Here is a 24,433-nt window from a genome sequence, read left to right as displayed (position 1 = left end):
CTGTCATTTTATGTTGATGATGCATGCTTTGTTTATTTGTTGTTGTATCTTTGCAATTTTCAAGCTGCTAGGTTAGTTTCATTATCCCTGACATATGCTGTTAATCATGGCTGCTCCACTGTCTATTTGCACCAAAGAAAAGCAATGTTCAGTGATCCGTTGTTTGTGGCTGGAAGGCATATTAGGGGCTGAAATTCATCAAAGACTTTTGGTACAGTACAGGAACAGTGTCTTGCCACAACGGAGTGTCTATGAATGGATTGAAAAATTCAGAAATGGTCGCACAAGCGCTTGAACATCTGCAAAAAACATTTAGATCATTATGGTAACGAAGGAGACAACTTCTTTGACAAGGTCATTACTAGTGATGAAACATGTACCCATCATTACAAGACGGAAAGTAAACGGCAGAGTATGGAATGGAAACATCCAAATTCGCAAGAAAAAGTTCAAACCCTACTGTCCTCAGGAAAACTGATGCTTACAGTTTTTTGGGATGCACAAGGTCCAGTACTGGAACATTATGGGGAAAGGGACACAACAATAAACAGTGTACATTACAGTGAGATGCTTACTGCCAGGCTAAAGCCTGCAATTTGAAGCAAACACTGAGGATTGCTGTAAAAAGATGTTGTGTTGTTGCGCGATGATGCCCGCCTGCTTACTGCTGCCCACACTGCTGAAATGCTCCAGAAACTCAAATTTGAAGTACTTGATCATCCTCAATATGGTCCCGACCTTGCCCCTTCTGACTATCACTTGTTTGGTCCACTCAAACAGGCATTAAGGGGCCTTTGATTTGCCTCGGACGAAGTAGTGAAAGAAGGGTTGCATTCCTGGCTCGCAGCTCAACCGAGAACCTTCTTTTATGAGGGCATCAGGAAGCTTGTATAATGATGGACCAAGTACATTGAAACACAAGGAGATTATGTCTAAAAATGATGTTCTTGTAAGTTTCCTATTTGATTACAATAAAATTTTATAACTACTTTGCAGATAATAATTGACTTTCCCTCATACAATGTGTGATCAAATAGTAATGGGAATTTTTGTTTTTGTTAAAGAATATTTGTCTATTCATCAACATCAACTTTGTTCCCATCAAAGTAAATTTCCTCAGATAGAATACACTTGTGCCAGTGCTTTTTCCAATTTTGGAAGCACTTCTCGAACTCACTTTTTGTTATGGTATTCAGCTGCTTCAGTGATTCTGTTTTTATCTCGTCAGTGGTGGCAAAATGACTTCCTTTCATGGTTCTCTTCAGCCTTGGGAATAAAATGAAGTGACAGGGGACCATGTCCAGTGATATGGTCTCTGAGGCAACATAACAGTGTTGTGTTTTGCCAAAAGATCATGAACAAGCATTGAGGTGTGAGCAGAAGTATTATCATAATGCAATTTCCACAAGTGGTTTTGCCACAATTCTGGTAATTTTCTTTGGATTGCTTCATGAAAATGCTGCCCAACTTCCAGGTAGTATTCCTTATTGACAGTATGACCATAAAGCAGGAATTCATGCTGCACTGTTCCCTTGTAATTGAAGAGATCAGCAAGAAGAACCTTCACATATGATCTAACTTATCGAATTTTTTTGGCCCTGGCTCTTCAAGCAGTTTCCATTTGGATGATTGGGCCTTGGTTTCAGTGTCATACCCAGATACCCATGTTTCATCATCTGCTCTTTAGAAGTTCTGTATCATTATTGACATTATTCAGAAATTTCTGAGTGATGTCTACATGACCTCATTTTTGATTGAAATTCAACAATTTCAGAATAAACTTTAATGCTACACATTTTGTGCCCAAAATATTAAAAAAAAAATTGTTGGGCATGAGCCAAAGGATATGACACATCACCAGCAAGCTCTCTGATGGTGATTTGGTGATTTTACAGAACCATTTTCTTTACTTCTTCCACATTGTCATCAGTAATTGATATGCTAGGGCATCCAGGATGGTCATCTTCATTGTCTTCTTAATACTCTTTGAAATGTTTATAGCACTCATAAACTCCTGTATTATCCACAGTAGATTCACCAAAAGCCACAGTCAACATTTCAAATGTTCGGCTGCATTTTATTCAATTTTTCAAGCAAAATTTAATGCATATCCTTTAGTCCCTTTTTTCGAAAGTAACAATTCACCAAGCACTAATAAAAACACATATAACCTTTTCAACTGTCAACAATAAATTAAATCTTCAAAGAAGCTCAAAATGCAAGCTTCCGTCAGGTACTGAGTACCAGCAAGATAAAAAATTTGAAAACTGACGTACAAAGCCCTCAAAATTAATAAAATCCTGTTTCTTTTTGATCATACCTCATATACTGCACTACAACTGTTTGTAACTCAGTGGTGAGGGTTATAAGCAAGTAGTGGTGTGGTTTGTTGACGAACGCAGCTACACCACCCTTTAATCAGTGACCACTTAGGTCATGCTTCCTGCGAAGATTAAATCCTGGTCACAAAGGGTTACCTGTGGCCTTGAAGTTTGTCTCCTGAAGGCAGATGTGTAAAGGTTGCTCTTGTACAAGCAGTTTTAATTCCTCCAAATGTGTGTAATAACTGTTCATATTACTTTGGAGGATAAGAGCCACCTTCTGCATTTGGTTTAACCCTTTTAGTGCCAAATACGATCTGATCGTGATCCAGATTTTCGGCGAAAAATGCCAGTAACGATCTGATCGTGATGCCTTTCTCATTCGCTAGGAAATACTAACAACTTTGCCTTCAAGCGCGGAAAAAATGAATGAGAAAGGCATCACGATCAGATCGTTTCTGGCATTTTTCGCCGAAAATCTGGATCACGATCAGATCGTATTTGGCACTAAAAGGGTTAAGCTTCACCATGTCCTGTAGCCTAGGAGAGGAGTTCAAAAAATAGGGAGTAGGGGTAGAGGGTCTATGTCTAAGTCTATTGGACAGTCTTCATCATCAGAAGGCGGCTTGATGTCATGCTTTTTTAGGTTTGGTCTTCTCACCAACTGCTGTGTTGTCCAAACAAGACCCAGCACTGGCACAAAGATGCAAGCTGCCATTGCCATAGAGACTCGCCATTTGCACGAGTTCCGCCAGCACCACGGGCACCGTTGAGGATGAAGATATTGACTTCTCCTCAGCCAATCACTATCCGAGTACAATCCACCAATGACAAGATGACAACAAACAGAAGCCTACTTGGATGATAGAAGAGCAGTTCTTGCCCACTTGATTGTAGATCATCGTCCAGGGCTGACTTAGACAGGAAACGTTGTTTAGTGAACTCTTAGAAGTGAACATTGCATTTGCCATTTACTGTGTAGTTTACCTACAATTATTTCCACTTAGCCATTGTGGGCTTTTTGTGTTATATTACAAGCAGTGTTGCAGACTTCATTATTTAACAAGGCACAAAGATAAGTAAGCCTTTTTAACTCATTTGTGTGACTTTGTAACTAATTTGTTGGAGTGTTGTGGAATCCTGTTACTTGACCCAACAACAGTGGCAATTAGGCCTCTACAGCAGTAGTGACTAGGCCTTTACAAAACTGGTGATGCAGATTTACAAAACCAACATTTTTCCCTTTCTGAGAGGACTGAACTTCTTTCTTGGTGTGGAAGTCACCTCATTTTCCTTGTAACTCATCACTGGTGGCTCTGCAAGCTAATAACTGCAGCATTGCCTTGCAGATGCAGCTGCAAGCACATGTGGATGTGCCATCTTCTGTGCTGTGAATTTGTATTGATGCATCAGATTTTTTTACTGGTTGCTGCAAGTGATGGTAGACACACTAGCATATGCACTGTCTGTTTGCACTGAGACATCAGATGTGGCAGTTGGTTGCTTGATAGAGAACAAGGTTGCAAAAGTGGAGGTTTCATGGCCATGAAAACCTTTTATGGTTCCAAGTATGGTAACTGTCTGGTCAACCTGAAGTTCCTGAATCTTCTGTTCCTGTACATGAAGAGCACATTCCTTTGACCAGACTGGGTGCACACCAGGGCAGTTAACACAATAAGAGAACTGAGTGTACAGCGAGCCTGGATTGTGAGCATCTGAACCACATTTTCCACAGGTTGACTTCCCTTTGCTCTCTGGAATTATGTGCCCAAATCTCTGATATTGAAAGCAACACATAGGATTGGGGACTTATATAAGAGGTAAGAAATCTGCCTTCACATAGCCAGGTAATATATGCGACTTAAAGATGAATATCAAGATAGTAATTTTTACCATTCTTGCAACCCAGACAGTGAAGCCAAGGTCCCCATCCCCTGTGACACAGAATGCTCTACAGCCATGCTACAAGGCGGTTGCTGAAGCATGCCCAGAGCTTACAGTTACAAACCCAGGTTTGTCAAGCCAGTATCCAGCAAACGAATGCTGAGATCCCTGAGATGTTCGCCATTTAACATGGCCCAGGAGCATGTAAGGCTTAATATATGCCATGGATACAGTGAACAGTACCCCGCTAGAGTAGAGAAGCGGTACACATCAATTATAAATGCGATTACTCAGATTTAAGCTCTCTTTCCATTTATGATGTTCTTTCTCCAGAGTCCATATCCTCTTGGTAGATGGGAGTGAGGTGGTTTAAACAGTGCAAACACAAGTACATGGTTCCTTCCAGTGAATCCTGAACAATTATGTTGCATTGGAGGATGAAAGAAATTCTTGTGATAATGTGCTTCCTCAATTTGTCTTTCCATTAGCTGACAATTCTACAACAGCAAGAATAGCAAGGTGATTGTCAAGATCCTCAATCATTATATCTAGAATCTTTGTTCTGACATATTTCAAGTTCCATTGTTGAATCATACCTAGAACAGGTCATCAGTGTGTTGACTTTCAGATTTTTGGTGCAAAATGGCTCTGAGCACTATGTGACTTAACGCCTGAGGTCATCAGTCACCTAGAACTTAGAACTAATTAAACCTAACTAACCTAAGGACATCACACACATCCATGCCCGAGGCAGGATTCAAACCTGCAACCGTAGTCAGATTTTTGGGTTTATATTTATTTGCATTAGTCTTTCCCTTTAACTGAGTAGATTCAATTTCCATTGCATGGTTTTCCTGGTATTTGATCTTACAGTTACAATTTCTGTTTCCTTATTTATTGGTTACAGATTTCTTTCTTGACTAAATTACCTTATTTTTCATTCCAGTTTTAGTCTCATGTGTCACATTACATGTCCACCAGTGGACAAAGAAGTTGATTCCTATATTAGTAATTTATACTTCCAATAAAGCATTGATATTTGAAGTTGAGTTAATGATTGTAGAAGCTTATCATGTACTAAATGTACGTAGTAGTTGTACTCTCTGAAATTCATTGCAGCTTCAGTATATGGTGCAAGTCTTTTTACCTCAATTTTTGGGACATTTCTTCTCTTTGGCAAATATTGAGGCATTTCAATACATATTGCATGGTAACTGAGCATCTGAGGTATCCTTGTGGCAATGAGTGCACTGTCACATCTACCATGTGTTGTCCCGAGCTTTACTTGTAAAGATAGTGTAAAACTATAGCTGATGCTTATGGAGAGTGGGATTGTGAGAAAGAAAGGACACTTATGAAACTTAATACACTGATATTTGCCTAGTCAAGGATGGAATGAATAGTTATGGGAGCTAATATGATGACACTGAGGTGGAACAGTAAGTAAAGTTTTGAATATCAGAGATTCCACAGATGAGGACCCACTTTACAATTTCTACAGCTATAATTAATTTTCAAACATGGGACACCAACTACCTTTGCATTTTGTTCTATTAGACCAGCAGTGATCTTCCAGCAAATCCACTGGATCATTCTAATTCACAAGTTTTATGCAACAGTGTAAAATCTGGTGCAAGCTATCCAAAATAGCTGTTCTGAAGATCAATGTGGCCTGCCATACAATGCAAAAGCAAAGCCGTGAATAACAAAAGATGAGTCAGTTTCCAGAGCTGCTTTCAGTGACATCTCAGGCCATGTCTATTTAGTGGGGCTTGTCAGAAAATTCTTATGGGTATAAATTCTGTGCAGCAATCCAGTGCTGGAATGTTTCTAATCATTGTTTTCTCTCTCTCTCTGTTTCCCACTATTGCTGCCATAGTAGTTACAGTTTAATCTTCCTTCATGCATTGTAGTTTCGCACTTTCCTTCAAGAGGCAAAACATTTGGTACTGGCAACAGACACACATAGAAGTAAAAATACGTGGTACTATCCTAGCATACATAATTATTAGTTTCTTCCTAAGGAAGGATATAGGGACAGGTTGAGGAAGGGTAAAAATGGGCGCAGATTACTCCAGAAAATTAGTCATCCATTTATTCATTTGTTCCACACAGCCTTTCAACAAGGAGAACATGTGGGGATGTGGATCAAGCCAAGCTATACCTTAACAAAAGACAAGGAAAGCATAGAAACTTAATTTGTATTTTATATTATCAATAATCTATTACTATAAGAGTGGTTATAATAAAACTGTCAGTGTCCCGAGTGTTGCAAACTGGACTGTATACATAACAGATGTTGAAACATTGTGGGTATGTTTATTAATTAGTACACTTGTGGAGTATGCTGAAAAGAGAACAGTAGGTCCACTTTCTTCCACCAGATGGAAACATGGCATTGTAAGCATCCAGAATGTGATGTGGGTGCAGGAAAAGTAGAGGGACAATAAAACACATAACAGTAATTCTGGCTCATTTATCAGGATAGGGTCACAAGTTGCCAGATGTGTTCAGTATGGCCTCCTGACTCAGCTACATGACAGTTGCTTGCACCATATCTGGTGTAGTCAGAGAGACACGTCATCGTATGCTATCCTTCAGATCAGGTAGAGTCCAGATACATCCCTGACAGACCCCAGTGAGTAAAAGTTTAAAAAGGTCAGACATTATGTGCAAAGTGTGTTGGAAGATGGAAACTGCCCCCATTCTCAAATACTAGGTGACTATATGAGGGTGTGCTGAAAAGTAACGTCTTAAAATGTTTTATGTGAAAACTCTTAAAGCTTTTTAAATAAAACAAACTTTATTATCATTCTAATAGCATCTTTATTCTTCATGTCTATATATTTATTTCTCAAGATAGACACGTTAGTGACAAACACATTTGACCCCATGATACTGTCACTGTAGAATGTTCAACTTCTTTGACAGAACCACAATCTCCCTCTGCTTGTGCCACTTCATCACTATCAAAGTGAAATTCTCAAAGGCATTCTTTCAGTTTTGGAAACAGATGAAAATCAAATGGGGCCTGGTTGGGACTGTACGGAGGATGACCAATGACTGTGAACCCAAGGCATCGGATCATTGTAGATATTGCAGTGTTTGTGTAGGGTCTGGCATTGTCATTCTGATGGAGAGGATGCTCCATTTGTGGATGAAATCTTCAAATTTGATCTTGATGACAGCATACTGTTTCTCACACACGACATAGTTACGTTACACGCCACCATGTTACATGCTAAAATTCGGAGCCCTTTAGTGGCAGAGGGCTGTAAATATGTAAGACATGAAGAATAAAGATTTAGAATGTTAATAATGTTTGTTTTATTTTAAAAGCTTTAAGAGTTTTCATGTAAAAATGTCAGAGGCATTACTTTTCAGCACTGCTTTGAAGTCTGGGTTGTTGGGATAACTGTGATTCTTAATTACTATTTCAGTGTAAGATTATATGCCTTAATGAGTAGGCTGTGACAGCATTTTAGATTCAGTCAATAATTTTATGAAATATTGAAAAATAAATTATTGTTGCCCCTGAAATGCATTAGACAGGCAACCCGCAACTGGGATGCCATTTAGTATTGTAGGTGACCAAATACAACAGTATTACGAAAATGATAGATCACTACTCACCATATGGAGGAGAAACTGAGCTGCAGACAGGCACAAAGAACAGACAGTTATACATTTTAGCTTTCAGCCAAAAGGTCTTCTGAAGTACAAAACACACACATTCACACAAGCATGATGCACACACAAAAGACCAGTCTCCGGCCACTTTGGTGAGACTGCGCCTGTGTCTAATATGAAACAAATACTAACAAAGAGATAGAGGGGCTGGCCAGTACTTACCTCAGCTCAGTACAGCCCGTAGATACACAAAAAACAGAACTGAAAATTTACGTTCCTAGCTTTCGGAACAAATGTTCCTTCATCAGGGAGGAGGGAGGGGAAAGAAAGGGAAGAAGGGGAAGTGGATTCAGTTACTCACAACCTAGGTTATGAAGCAACAGGGAAAGGAAAATAGGGATGGTAGCAAGGATGGAGGCATGGTTGTCAGAGGGAAGCCAAAGATATTCTACTGCAAGTACTGTGCCAGCTTCAAACCAAAGAGGATGCATACAGAAGTATACAGTATAAAGATAAACACAACTATGTAGGATGAACAGATGCGTGAATGGCTAAAGAGGAAAGGGAAACAGGAGAAGACTGAAGAGTAAATGGGAGTGAGGTTGTTTAATGTAGGTTCAGTCCTGGGGGATTGCGGGATGAAAGGATGTGTTGGAGTGCAAGTTCCCATCTCCGCAGTTCAGAGGGACTGGTGTTGGGTGGGAGAAGCCAAATGGCACATACGGTGTAGCAGGTTCCTAGGTCCCTAGAATTAAGCTGGAGGGCATGCTCCGCTACTGCGTATTGGACATCTCCTAGGCAGACAGTTCATCTGTGTCCCTTCATGTGCTCAGCCAGTTTAGTTGTTGTCATACCGAAGTAAAAGGCTGTGCAGTGCAGGCATGTCAGCTGATAAATGACATGTGTAGTTTCACACGTGGCCCTGCCTTGAATTATGTATGTTTTACCAGTAGCGGGGCTGGAGTAGGTGGTTGTGGGGGGATGCATGGGGCAGGTTTTGCAGCGGGGTCGGTTACAGGGGTAGGAACCGCTGGGTAGAGACGGTAGTCTGGGAATATTGTAGGGTTTAACAAGGATGTTACGGAGGTTAGGGGGGCGACGAAAGGCAACTCTGGGTGGTGTGGGGAGAATTTTGTCAAGGGATGATCTCATTCCAGGGGTTGACTTGAGAAAGTCATATCCCTGGCGGAGTAATTTGTTGATATATTCGAGGCTAGGATAATATTGGGTGACAAGGGGGATGCTTCTGTGTGGTCTGGGGGTAGGAACATTGTTGTTGGACGGGGAGGAATGTATTGCTCGGGAGATCTGTTTGTGGACAAGGTCTGCAGGATAGTTGCGGGAGAGGAAAGCACTGGTCAGGCTACTGGTGTAATTGTTGAGGGATTCATCACTGGAGCAGATACGTTTGCCACAAATACCTAGGCTGTAGGGGAGGGAACGTTTGATGTGGAATGGATGGCAGCTATCAAAGTGAAGGTACTGTTGTTTGTTTGTGGGTTTGATATGGACAGAGGTGTGGATGTGAGCTTCAACAAGATGAAGGTCAACATCCAGGAAGGTGGCTTGGGTTTTGGAGAAGGACCAGGTGAAATTCAGATTCGAAAAGGAGTTGAGGTTATGGAGGAAATTAAGGAGTGTTTCTTCACCATGAGTCCAGACCACAAAGATGTCATCTATAAACCTATACCAGGCCTGGGGAAGCAGCTGTTGGGTCTTTTTGTCCTGTGTCTAATGTGTCCAGCAATCTGTCGTGGGTGGTGGGGGTAAAAAGAAGGCATGTGTGGGGAGGGGGAGCGATACCAGGATCATGATGGGGGAAGGTGTTGTGCTACTTGTGGCAGTGAGCTGGGAAATGGTGGAGAGTGGTGCACTCAGGAGGTTCTCATTTTTTTTTTGGGGGGGGGGGGGGGGGAGGGGGGGGGAAGAGGAGCAGGAAAGGGGGGGAAAAAAAGACTACTGGCTGCATTGGCAGAAGGGTGTTTAGTGCTAGAGTGAGAGCACGGAAAGGCACAGGTATGTGGAGGACAGGAGCTAGAGAAGGTTGAGGCCAGAGAATTTATGGGAACATAGGATACATTGCAGACGGAGTTCCTACCTACACAATTCAAAAACAGCACCGACAAACTGTGGCCATGAGTCAACTGGATCAGCCAGTTGCTGAACATGCTGTCCAATGCAATGTTCTTCACTTCAGTGATTGCTTGCCAGCCTGCACCATCTGGATCCTTCCTTCCCACAACAGCTTTCCTGAATTGTCTAGGTGGGAAATCTCCCTGCAATATATCCTACATTTCCATAACCCTAGCTCCTCCCCCTCCCATCCTCAGTCTTTGTTAGTACTTGTCCTGCACCAACCTATCTCCTTTCCTGCTCCCCCTCCAACACCACACAACCTTCTATTCCACCAATGACCCAATGGTCTTTACTTCCCCTTCTCTACTTCTCTCTTTTCATCCCCCCCCCCCCCCCCCCCCCGCCTCTCAAAGCTCCCAACTGCACCTAGCATCCCACCATGTCCCTGATGGTTTGGGGGGAGGAGACCAAACAATGAGGTCATCGGTCCCATCACATTAGGAAAGGCTGGGGAAAGAAGTTGGCCGTGTACTTGCAAAGGATCCATCTCGGTATTTGCTTGACGTGATTTAGGGAAATCACAGAAAACCTAAATCAAGCTGGCTGAATGTGGGTTTGAACTGTCGACCTACTGAATGCGAGTCCAGTGTGCTAACCATTGCACCACCTCACTCGGTCTCCGTCCCTGTACTCTCCCACAAGCATCACTACACCTTCCCCAACCCTACCCTGTTATCCCTCCCACTCCCCACCCCACATTACTTCTTTAAAATGGAGAGTGACTAAATTGTTAACATTATTAATACACTTTTCAGGTTTACATTTTAGGACAGATATTTTAATTTGCAGGAAAGAAGGCCCAGTCCACCCTCACGAGTCACCACTGGTTGCTTTTGAGGCCAACAATCAAAAAGCAGTGAGAATAGTTACCATAACATGTTCTGAAAAGAATTTTCTCTACTGAACTAATTTTGGGATCACATTTCAAATATCTATTATTTTAAAAAATATTTTACTTATTCCCTTCACCTCCTTGGGCACATTATCAAACAATTTTAATCCCCGATAGAAAATACTGTTTAACATTTGCCCATGGAAATGTTAAGTCCAAACCAGCCCTTGTTCTACACAGACCTATCATTTATATTTAATGTGAAGAATTTTTTTCTGTGTTTATGCTGACATCCATGCCATTTGTTTTTTTTTTTTTTGTGTTCAGTGGTAGTTCATTACTTATTGATCTACGCATTCTGGTGTTTTATCAGTAACTATAACGTTGCTGTTGTCAGCAGAAAGAATTTTTCCTTTGTGTCTTATACAGTCTGAAAAGCCATTGATTTATATTAAGAACAGAATTGATCCTGATATATTCCTTTGAAAAACACACATGTTTGTGTGTTTTGGATCTGATAATTGTTTCATCAACCATCAGAAGTCTGAAAGTCTCAAAATGATCAAGTTCTTACTCTCGTGAATGTATGCTTAACTTACTATAACTAATCTACCATTTCATTTTTATATCTCAAGTTATGGACAACAATTTTCAGGAATAAAGACTTGTCACTTACTCAACATATCACAGTGAATAGAAGAAAAACTTTTCCCATATATATCACTTTCATAATCTAAAATCAAATAATGGAAAATCCAGGATGGAATGTAACAGTATTATGAAACATACAGTTGTTACTCACCATATAGCGGGGTTGCAAATAGGCGCAACAAAAAAACTATCAGAAAACGAGCTTTTGGTCAACAAGGCCTTTGTCGAAAATAGACATGTTGTTTATTTTTGATGAAGACCTTGTTGGCCCGAAGCTCACTTTCTGACAGTCTTTTTGTTGTGCCTATCTGTGACTCAGCATCTCCACATGATGAGTAGCAACTATCCTTTTCGTAATATTGTTACTTTCATAATGTAGTGGGATGTAAATGTATAAAGAAATATTAAATACCATTCCAACTTTATTTAACTTTCTAAGAAACCTATAAATTCAGGAGTATCTTGTAATAATATTATGTAATTGGTGAATGGAGATGTTTGAGAGTACATAAACTTTTAATGATAAGTACAGATTAAGTCTCAGAAGCAAGGAAATACATTGGGCACATTAAATGGCTATTACTTAAACTGGCATGAAGCTTTACTGCCTTTTATAAACATATTTTTTCCTATAGTCAAAATAATTACAGATTTCCAAAACCATTGACAATTGTTTGATTTAAGAGAGTTACGCCTTTCTAAACTGTTAAATAAGAAAAGAAACAGAAACATTTCATTCAAACAGACTTCACAAGTTTTTCTTCCTTCCCATATTGCTTCAACATTCTGCTTCATAATATTTAATTCCCAGTCATGAGGGCATCTATAAAATTAAGTTCCCACTGGATTTTCTTCATTTACATAGTTTGATACAATTGTAGAGTACAGTAAAGCTTTTCAGTACAATGTATTACAAAAATAAACTGATTGGAATGTAGATTAATAATTAAATGTTAAGAGAATTTTTGCATAAGTTATCATATGAAAATCATTTGCTATGCACACAAAATTCAGTATTCATGGTTGATTTTCTGATTGGAAATAAAGTGAAGAGCTCTCTACATGAACTGAACACAGAATGGGCTACATTTTTCCAATAAAATATGAATGAAATAGAAGTGTCCTTCTTTTGAGAAATATTCTGACAGAAAAAAAATCATTTTGTTACTATCAAAATGTTAAAACAGATGTGAGTTCTCAAACCACAATGGATGGTTAGGGATGTGGAAGAAATAACCTCTTATTTATGCTCAATGCTTAAATGTGTTATTAAGATGGACAGCCAGTTTATTACTGTTTGCCATTTAGATTATGGACACTTTTATTGAAAGTATTTCATGATACTAAATTACTATATAAATAGTAATGAAATCAGCTAATGCTTACTGAAGGCAGCAGCTTCCTCATTATGTGGCCAGGAATTTGGTCATTTAGCGGCTGCTTAAAAGGGTACTGACTGTTCACCAATTCCATAATTTAACATTTCACTGAGTCTGTACTACTTTTTTTTTTTTAAATAATGAGAAGATTTCTTACAAGTGGTGGCCTCACACTTCTGTTGTCAATCTCTGTGAACATACTGCATCAGTGCATCTTTTCACAACAATTCTCTAATGGTAAAGTAACATTTTCTTTATAGCATTCTTAGTATACAAAGCATCACGACAATTAAAATGTGTGAGAAGAGAGCTGTTATTGCATAAAATAAATATTTTACATACAGTTTACAAAATTTGCTTTTAGCATACTAAAAAAATATAAGTTCTGTATAGGAAACATTTCTTTAAAAAAGTGTGCTTGAACATATACATATAGCTGTGTAAGTAATACTGATCAGAAATGAGTTGTTTCAAATCAAAAATAACAGAAAATGTTTTAAAATACATAACAGCAACATTTCAGAATTTTACATAAAAATAGTTTAAACTGGATGTACTATTATTAAAATGCTAACATCTACAAGGCACTTATAATACTGAGCAAGTCAATAGTGGACGGATGTGGGCTTCACAACCACAACACTAAAACTATATAAATTTGCCTCTGCCAGCACAGCCAAATGATAATTCATTCTTCTCTCTCTCTTCTCCACACACACACACACACACACACACACACACACACACTGAAAAAAGGGAAAGTGGTGGAGGGTGGAGATTGGAATGTAAAACGGGAAGTCAGAATTACTGGTGACAGTTATTTCCCAATATGATGTTACAGTGCTCCGATATAGTTGTCTATGCCTGGGCTTCCCTTACCTGAAGGATGCTGCTTATGATCCTTCCTTCAGCATCTTTTTAAAGCACACAGCTCCCAAACCATTTGGAAAAACTTTTTGTTCTTACTGTTAAGTGGTAAAGTAGCTTGTAAAAGATCCCCATCACGTTTTTTAAAACATTCAAAATCATTAAAATAATTTTTGTAAGTGCATTTGTATCAATTGAGAAAACCTTTGTATGCAACGTTTGGACACACTTGTGGAGAAAAGAGAAAGTGAATAAGTCAGATACTTCTGATTCATCAGATGACTGCACTGGACCTCAAGAGACATTATTTTTGTACTGCTAATATTTGTTACTTCAGATCCGGTACAGTTTAGATCATTATTGAAGTGCCTGAAAACCGAAGCACACCATGGGTTCAAGTTTCCATCTGACTTGCTAATTTAATAATGGAAAATAAGGACTGAAATGCAAACCTTACTTTTGATTGTTCACAACACAGCAATATTCAAAATATTGATACAGTTAATAAAATAATAACAAAACAAAATTCTGGCACGTCATACATGGAAAAACTGATGTCATCCTGATGAGCACTATCATTGCAACTTTCACAAACATTTGATCAAAATACATCAATTCCTCTCACATCTAAGTAGTTAGAGGAGAGAGAGAGAGAGAGAGAGAGAGAGAGAGAGAGAGAGAGAGAGAGAGTTCTATTGGCATCATTATACTGTACATATGAAAAATGAATTATGGAGTATCTTCAAAAGAGAGAAAATCTGGATATCTTATTATTATCCATTAAATGAGAGTGATATGTTTTCAAAATTATTTTCAGCTGTCAAAAGTGAGACAAGTATAGAAATTGGGAGAATTTAGGATACATCTCTCTCAAGTCACTGACATAAAAAGTTATTAATATCCATCAGTGGCAGTCTAGTATTGTGTATGCCATTTTTTCCTTTTTTTTTAAACACACAGCCTCACTAACATAACAAAATTGGAAGTTTAAGACGGCAGTTTTTGTCTTAATCACACAAAGGTTGAAAAAAATGGATGTATGTCTTTCCATGAACTTCCCTTATATCTACTGCTAAACAAAAACACACATGTAAGAAGAGAAACATAACAGGCATCTCAAAAGACATGTCATTATCTTACAAAATTACACATCTGATCACTACTTAATTATCACAGACAAGTTACACTGTGATGTGTTGGGCAATAATATTGCAAACAAATGTTATTCATTAACTGAATCATTTCCTTGAGCAGCACTTAGCAAGCCTTCAAAAAAATGTGACATCTGTTCACTACGGATGCGCTTGTTGAAGTCATCTGGTGCAGATACTTTGTCTTGCCACAGCCTGAAGTATTCTTCTGCAGAAACATTTTCAACAGGGTGGCCTTCCTTCCTTAGAAAGGATTTCCAAACCTGTCCAAATACACATCTGTTAAAGGTTTTTTACAATCTGGAAATACAAATTATGACATAGCCAACAAATATTGTCAGAGGATATCTTCTGGACCATAAAATATAGTCAGAACACATTTTTTTAAAAATATGGTGAACAATATGTGAGCTACAGTATGGACATAAAATAGTTTCCCCTTAATCGCAGTGTAGGTATTTACATAATTAGTGCAACATTTCCACCTTATTCCTATGTACTGACCATTTTGTTCTGAGGAAGTGTCTGACAGTATACAATCATGATGCAAAAATAGCTCTTGTTTAGTCAGCTGCTAAATCATAACAGTGTGTTCTGTGCATATTGTAACTGTTACGTTGTGTAACATTTAGTTCTCCCCCCCCCCCCCCCCCCTCAATAAAGGTTTATATTGAGCATACCCACTACAAAACAAAATTTCTAGACTCAAAGTTTCAAGTATATTTGGTAAAAATTAATTTTTATCTCTCGTTATAACAGAAATCACTTTATTTGGTGCCATTAGCTTTAGAACTTGTGATCTTGTTGGTGTAGCAGATCCAGGAATTAAAAGGGAATCATCAAGCTCAGCTTAAAACAAAACATTGCACCAGCCATAATGCAGCACCACAGTGAATGCTGTTCTCAGATATGTTTATACTGTGTTAGTTGCAAATGTCAAATCAAATGGCTTTCAGCCGTCTAATTTCTTAACTGTTATTTTATTTGGCTACCGTTTCGGCAATTTACTACGTCATCTTCAGCCTCTCTTACCTACTTGTAGGAAGATTCCAACCTCAGTTCTGGCCAAAATAGGGGCCATTGTTCAAATACTGGTATCTGTAGATTTCTGCTGGATACAGCGATCATTTCAATCATCATCTCCCGACTGTTAGGTAAACCTCCATTTCATCTAACAGTTGGCAGATGATGGTTGCAGTAATTGTTGTATCAAGCAAAAATCTACAGATATCAGTATTTGGATGATGGCCCTATTCTGACTGGGGCCAAGGTTGGAATCTTCCTACATATCGGTCAGGGCGCCTGAAGATGGCGTAGTAATTGCCGAAACTGGTAGCCAAATAAAATAACAGTTTGAAAATGAAGACGGCTGAAAGCTGCTTAATTTGACATTCTATAGTCAACAGTGGAGTCTCACAACATACAGAGACTTGTGTTAGTTGCTGTTTGAGAGCAACAAGGAATCACCCTAATTCATGTCAAGTGATTTCAAACTGCTGCAAAAGGGTTTGTTGGGATGGCTACTGAGAGGCACTTACCAGGTGTACTGAATAAGATACCTCATATACATCATCCACCATAAATAATGTCTTCCTTTCCAGGAAATGTGGGAGCCTATCACAGCTCAACAACCTAGCTGTGAGGAGTGCACCAATGGTAGGTCTAGGGATGGCCTTTGCATGTGACGCAGGGTCCAGAGAACTCACTGTACTACATCCATCATCAAGTTTGAAGTGCTGTCTCCCACTGAAACTGAAACTGAGCCTATGTGACATGCTCGACCACCTGGGAAGCCTGTTATAACTCATGTCAGGGGGAGGCAAGCACAAAGGGACAGGTGTCTTTTAATTAATGGCAGTTTGAAAGTATGACAAATAATGGTACCCTTTAGCGAAATGCCAGCAACGGATGGACAGGATTACCTTGTGCACTTTGTGTGTATGCCTGGAGGCCTCATTCGATATGCCGAAAAGGCTGCTTGGGCAGCCATTGAGAGAATAAGGTGCAACCAACTGCAGAATGTGGCACATTTTTGGAATAAGCAATGCATTTCCTCTAGGCTCTGCCGTCATATTTTGATCATTCCAGAAACTGGCAGACATGGTTGAGAAGACCAACCTTGCTCACAGGATTTCAACAAAGCTCACAATCTACAGCACTGCTTCCAGATTTTGAATTGAGTACAAGGCTTGAAATAGAGACTTCGCAGGTTCTATGACAAGCTGGGTTGTGAATTGTTAGCCTTGGGTGATAAGATTGGGAACTCTAAGTACCACTTACATCGGTCAGGGTGTACTACACATCAGAAGCTGAAGAAGGATTCTTCATTAGGCAACTCCCCATTCAGTCCTGATAATGATAGCAGTAGGGGACCCCAAAGAAATGCCCTCCCACAGGTGAATCTATTAAAATCCTAGTGATCATCAGTCAAAGCATTTGCAACAAAGGCCCAGAGTTTGAAGCAACCCTAAAAAGCAGTGCTCACGTAAAATTAGGTGTTAAGAGTTCACTGAAAACCAAACTTGATGGCAGTGAGCTTTTTTGGTAAATTTAAGTGTACATTGAGCACATATAGGTGGTGGACTCATCACAGTAGACAAGAACCACAAATCACCCAAGATAAAAATTGAAGTTGCATGCTATATTGTTAAGGCTCAGAATCAGGGATACGTGTAAACTCATAATACAGTCCTTCTGACAGTCAGTCTACCAGACTGAATGTCAGATGCAAACGAAAACTCTAGAGAAAACCTCACCTACTCTCTCCAATCGCTCTGTTCTCACTATAGATGACTGACTGGAATAATTACAGTTTTTTAAGTGGTTTGTGGATGAGAAATTTTATGAACCAATACCAAATACTTCATCTGAACAGCTAGTTGAGAAGCACACTCATGACAGATACAATAAAACCCCATTTTTACAGTCCCGCATTTAATGTTTTCCTGCTTTTCATGATCATTTTTGTTAGTCCCAAGAGAAGTACCATTCTCTCAATACACTGCTTTCCCATCATTAATAATTCTGTGTTACAACATTTCTGTATTTTAAGTTTTCTTGACATTATCACAACCTTTAACATTGATTGTCATACAAATGTGCAAAAAGTGCATACTGTGGAGAGACAAGTAGAGCTAATTGCTATTAGAAAGAAAAAATAATAATTATTTCAAATTTTTCTAAATACACAAATTTAAATTGTTTTAATTTCATGTTTTGACCAATATAAAGAAAGGGTAATTTACACATTTTTGCTTGTTGTGTGTCCTACGCTTTCCTGCATTTTACACTTTTTTGGACCAGTCCACTCGGGTTTTACTGTATACATAATTTTCAATGGCAGCAAATATGAAGGGAAGTCAAAGTTTAAATTATCAACTTGAAAAAATAAAGTTACATAATTAATTATTTGCTTGCTTACAGTTACATGTCTGCAGTCTGGTACACACTAAAATCACCATGCCACAGTACTGTTGCACATCTCTACAGGAGCCTAAACGAAATGGCACTGCCCGTTGGTAAAGTGGAGTATTGCATGCCAATTAATTTTCTATATTTGAAGAAGACCACTGCTGTAAAAATTCACGCTGAATTGGTGGAAATGTATGACAACAACACACCATCGTATGAGACAAAGGTTAGGTAACACAGACATTCAGTGTGGTCAAACAAGTTTGAATGATGAAGAACATGCCAGACCTGCCTCTGGGAAGAATAAGGAATCACAAGCGAAATGGAGATGCTGATGGTGGTGGTGGTGGTGGTGGTGGTGGTGGTGATATTGTGGTGTGGGTGCATGACAGCAGGGTCTTTAGTGTCCTTACTAAAATTTTAAGAGATGAGAGTGGCTAAGGATCACAAAATTAATAAATATGAAATACAAAGAAAAATGTACGGACCACCACCTTCTCTTTCAATAATAATAACACACACACACACACACACACACACACACACACACACACACACACACAAAACAATGGAAATCACAATGTAGAGTAAAATCTCACAGTAAAAAGGATAAAAGCAATGGAATGGGTTAAAATTAAACAGAAATAACTGTGGTTGGCTGATTGTTGGAATAAAAGGGCTGAGCCAGCTGCTCTGCAGCACACTACAATCTCCAGCCTAACAGCTAAAGCTGGAATCCAGACACTTCTCAAAATTTTAAAAGTTTGACTACTGTCTTGTTTTCAGCTGAAACAGAGGGCAGATCACTCACCTAAATTTGCTTCTGCCAGCCTATCATAATTGTCATTTTCTATTTGTAGTTCACTGTTGCTATTTGGGTTTACATATTGTCTGTATGTCATTTCGAGATGGTGAGAGGTGCTGTGGATGCTAGAAAATGGAGTGCCAAGTTGAGAAATCTGAACATTTGCGACATATTTTTCTGTCTGAGTTCATCAGAGTGGTGATGGCAGCAGAGGTAGCCAGAAACATTTGCGCCTTGTATGGGGATAATGCCATTGGACAGAGCATGGCAAGAAAACTGTTTTCTCATTTTGAGGAGGATCCTTTTGACATTAATGATTCCACATTTAGAAAGACCTTTGGGTTTTTATGAAGATACTTTAAACACATTAGTTCACAATGATCAAGGTCAGTGTACTTGAGACATGGCAAATGTGATGCACTGTGATCCTCCCACCATCATGTCACATTTGCATGCAATGGGAAAGGTTTAGCAATTGGATGTATGGATGCCACACGTTCTAAGCCAAAATCCCAAAAATCAGCAGGTGGCCATGGGTGCATTTCTGCTATCTTGGCATCAACTGGATCGTGAACAACACTGACCATTCCTATTCTGTATGGTGACACGAGAAAGGGTGTCTTTATGCTAACATAAGGAAAATAAAGGGATGGTTGAGCTCAAACAAAGCAGCAACGTCCTGTACGAAGACCTGCATGTACATTCACAAAAGAGAATGTTATGCATCTGGTGGTTGATTCAGGGGAGGGGACCAAACAGCGAGGTCATTGATCCCATCGGGTTAGGGAAGGATGGGGGAAGGAAGTCAGCTGTGGCCTTTCAAAGGAACCATCCTGGCATTTGCCTGAAGTGATATTGGGAAATCAAGGAAAACACAAATCAGGATGGCCGGACGCGGGTTTGAACTGTCGTTCTCCCGAATGCTAGTCCAGTGTGCTAACCACTGCACCACCTCACTTGGCCATGCAACTGGTGGAACAGCGATGGTGAGGTGTACTATGAATAGCTTCCCCAAGGTGTAACCATCACTGCTAACATTTATTGTCAATAACTGAGATGTCTTGCAGATGTAATCCAAGAACAACGACCAGGAAGACTGTGTGAAGTGGTGCTACTCCACAATAACACCTGCCTGCATTCTCTAGACTGACAAAAACCACTATACAGAGTTGGGTTGGGAAGTCATTCTGCACCCACCTTATTCGCCTGATCATGGGCCCTCAGATTTTCACCTTTTCCACTCTTTATTGAAATCTTCAAGGAACTTCCTTTCCAGATGAAAATGTGCTCTGAACATGACTCTATGAGTTCTTTCATGTCAAAACCATGTGATTTCTACAGCCGTGGAATAGAAAAGTTACTCCAGCATTGTCAGACAGTTGTAAATAGAGAAGAAGAATACATTGGCAACTAAAGTCTCTGTCATGTGTATCTGTTGAATTTATTAAACTTACGGAAAAACACTACGAACTTATGCACCAACCCAACAAAATGCAGCACTCAGTTAAAATGTTGCTTACAGTAGTTTGCATGCTCAAGGCATCAGAAATTTGGGGAGGGAGCTGGGGTTCTCTCACCAGAGGAAGAAGCCATGTATTAGGGGACAGTGCCCAATTTGGTAGTGGGTCAAGGCCACTTCATCCCGCCAGACTGGCAGGAGCTAGGCTACAGCTAGATTGATAGCTGGCTGGCTTCACCAAGTGCAGTGTATTGTCCCTCACTTCCAGCCACTCCTCCCACAATTGCACAGATCTCTGATTCACCACCAAAAGGACAACTTGCAGGGGAATGGCACATAGTGTCACAGCTCCTTCCTTGAGGGCCTCCTTGGCAGGTTGGCTTGCCTATTCACTTCCCCAAATTCCCACATGCCCTGGTACACGGTAGAAACACACCAGGTTCCCCTGTTGTTGAATGAAGTACAGTTGGTCATATGTTAGCTGGAACAGTTTATTTGCAATGGTTGGAGGGCACTAATGGAATTGGAGTAGGTGAAAAACTGTCTGCCCTAGAAATGCCTCATCTGCTTTCTATATCACATGTAGCTCTGCGGTAACTACAATATATTCACAGCAAAAATGAATCCTGAAGACATGATCACGAAATGCTACTGAATGGCCAAGGGAATCCTCTTGCTTAGAGCCACCAAGGTATGCAACTTTAAAACTGTGATGCCTATCTAAATTGTTAAGAAACACAGTGAAATTTAAAATATGGAGTGCAGTCTTTTCTATTATGAGTCAAGCCTGAAATAACTCTGGGCCCCTGCAGGAGCCACGGTGGAGATCTTCTCCAACCTTGGTGCAAAACTTTAAAACCAGCCACTTTCATCTCCTAAAGGCTCTGCTCTGAGCAAAACCCATAGGGCCTCATTGCTCATTGTCACTGATAGAATAGCATTTCTATTAGTGGCCAAGGATGTTTATGGCATGGACAGTGTTTTAGAGGATTGTTGCACTATGAGGAGTCATCACCTGATGTGAAGTGGTGGGTCACTAGCTTCAGCATGGATTGGTATGGGGCTGGTTCTGAAGTCCCTAGTGGCTAGCCAAATTCCTTCATAGTACACAAAGTCCAATATATAATGGCCTCATACAGACACTCACACACTGTGCACTATAATTAGGCCAGGGTCACACAAAGACCCTGTAAAACTGGAGCAGACAAGTTCAGTCAGCACAAAATGAATTATGGCTAACATATTTTACAATGCTCAGTGCTTTCCAGGACATCTTTTCATATCCCTAAGGTGTGCAACCATGCAAGTTTACAGCCAAATGTGAGACCCAAAAACCTCACCATATCTTTAAAATTAAGCACAATATCCCCGTTACAAAGCCCAGGAAAGTTTAAAACAGAATGGGAATGGTTAATTTGAATGCAGACGTCTCAGTTGAGAAATTAAAACCACCTCCTCTCTGCCCATTCCTTCAACTATATGGCCCACTTCCTTTTCAAACTACACACTTAACAACCAGCCAACACCTAATTATATTAAGTATTTCCTACATGCAGATGACCTGGCAAGCACAGCTCACAGAAGCTCAATGTTTCTTGGAGTAATATCACATTGGAACACACAGGTGTGATGTTGGAAAGATCCCGGACATATCGACACCAGTGTAAAAAGGTTCATCATAAGGTGTCCTCCAGAAACAATATTTTGCAAAACCCGTAAATAGCACATGGGGAGCAAACCCTCCTGTACTGAGAACCACTGCACAAGCATTACCCTTCTCTATGGCTGAATACGCCTGCCCTGTATGGACTCAATCTACCCATGCAAAGAAAGTCAACACAACCCTTATTGAAACATGTTGAATAACAATGGGGCATATGAAACCCACAACCCACAAAGTGCTACAAAACTGCTGATCTTGCAAGTCCCAGCTCCCAAAAATCATCTCATTAATTTACAAAGATGCACAGATCATCTACTGGCAACTGTCATACTCTCTTTGGCATTCAGTAAGAGCCTGGATGACTGAGACGCCGTAAAAGGTTCTTAAGCCAGGCCACGGAAGAACCACTATCTGACTATCCACCAGCACAGGTAGTGTCTGGCAGTTTCAGAACAAACTGGAAACACTGAGGAACCTGAACCACATTAGAACAGGGTGGGGTCAAGGCAATGTGGATGACGACAAGTGTGGTTGTGGAATTGTGCAAGACATGGAATACCTCCTGGGCTGCTCTAAACTGCCCCTACAGATACAACCATGACAGTTTGTGGCTGGATAGGAAAGAAGCCTTGGATGTCATACAATACTGGACTTAAAGACTATGATTTGGCTTCCAGACATGAAAAAATAAAGTAAAGTAAGCAACCGTACATTGTGTAAAGCAATAAAAGAATAGATAAGAACACTAATATCACAAAATTATGATTATTTTGTTACAGGTTTTTATTTTATGCAATGATGTAAATATCTGGAAACCTATTGGATTAATTTATATCACGTGCAGAGGCCCTAGAATTATGTGAATTGCAACATGAAATAAAGTTCCTAGTAGCATTGATTTTTTGAATGTGGCTATATTCTTTAAATCAAGTTAACAAAAGACAGGGCATAGTTAAACTAAAAAGTAGGTAGCGGATGAACCTAAAATGACAAAGAGAACAATGCAATTTAAACATATAATGACTTACTTCTTCTTCTGGTGTGCTAAGTACAGGTGGCATGTTTCCACGATGGCCGCCATGCCTGAAGACTCTCAGATGGTTGAGTAGGTAGTCATAAAGATATATTTTATCTGCTTCAATTCCATGGAAAGTTATAGACAAGTCACTGCAGCACTCGCGGCCCTGAGAATTTGTGGTAAGAAAATAATTCACTAAAAATTGTTGAACACTAATAACTTAACCAATATGTCATTATACAAGAAAGTTCAGGAGGTTATGTGTTTGATGATGAGGCATTATGAAACAAGTAATGAACATAAAAAGTATACAGACAAAAAAATAACAAGATCTATTGTTCTTCCAAGGACAGTTGAATATGTGAATTGCGCAGTCTGCATCAGTTTGAGAAAGGTTAATAGTTTCGTAACATTCTAATATTCATATATTTCTGCCAGAGGCAGTATTTTGCAGTCCAACAGTGTACTATAAATATGAGAATGGATAAAACATGAATGAGCCTTTCATAATAAAATTTTTATTATTCAAAATTGATTCACATTTACTGTTTCATTGCTTATCTATGAGGGTGGACTGAAGAGTAATGCCTCGACCTTCGTAACTCTTCAACAGTTGGCAGCATTGGTATGCGGCAGGTACTGGCTTGTTCCGTAGCCTCTCCTCTACATCTCGAGTTCACGGGAAGCCTTAGTATTGAACAGTTGTGTTGTTACAGTGCAAAGTATGGAACCCTGCGCAGACTGTCAGAGAATACGATTTAAGCATCGTGCATTCATTGAATTCTTGACAGCAGAAGGTGACAAACAAAGAGTTGGATGTCCTGTGATAGCAACCACCAAGTTTCACAAGCAAAACGTTGACAGATTGATTCAGGACGATCATCGTATCACTCAGAGAGAAACTGCAAGCACAATCGGCATTTCACAAGAACACATGGGTCACATTATTGATTTGCTTGGTTATCGGAAGATCTGTGCACAATGGGTACCCAGGATGCTGACTCCTGAAATGAAAGCTCACAGACTTGAAATTTGCCAGGAACTCCTCTCACGTTACGAGACTGAAGGTGACACCTTTCTCCATTCAACTGTGACAGGAGACAAAACGTGGGTACACCATTACGACCCAGAGACATTGAGAGAACTGTGAGACTGTGGTTGCAGAAACAGAATGTCGACTTCTTCCGTGACGGCTTCAGAAAACTTGTTTATTGTTGTCAGAAATG

At 39.7% G+C, this 24,433-nt stretch overlaps 1 protein-coding gene across 1 annotated transcript in view; it reads right to left on the bottom strand.

The window, feature by feature from the left end:
• Positions 1-12,882: 12,882 nt before the first annotated feature.
• The window catches only part of LOC124605348 (glycoprotein-N-acetylgalactosamine 3-beta-galactosyltransferase 1-like), a 45,475-nt gene continuing 33,924 nt past the window's right edge, over positions 12,883-24,433 (bottom strand). Inside the window, exons 3-4 of the mRNA XM_047136969.1 lie at positions 23,218-23,373; positions 12,883-15,114 (exon numbers count right to left, since the gene is read on the bottom strand). Coding sequence (XP_046992925.1) covers positions 14,923-15,114; positions 23,218-23,373 — 348 coding nt within the window. The 3' untranslated portion in view covers positions 12,883-14,922. The remainder of the gene's footprint in view (positions 15,115-23,217; positions 23,374-24,433) is intronic.

The sequence above is a fragment of the Schistocerca americana genome, chromosome 3 (assembly GCF_021461395.2).
Source record: "Schistocerca americana isolate TAMUIC-IGC-003095 chromosome 3, iqSchAmer2.1, whole genome shotgun sequence".
Taxonomy (NCBI): domain Eukaryota; kingdom Metazoa; phylum Arthropoda; class Insecta; order Orthoptera; family Acrididae; genus Schistocerca; species Schistocerca americana.
The sequence above is the reverse complement of the archived record's forward strand: the minus strand, read 5'-3'. Positions and strand labels throughout refer to the sequence as shown.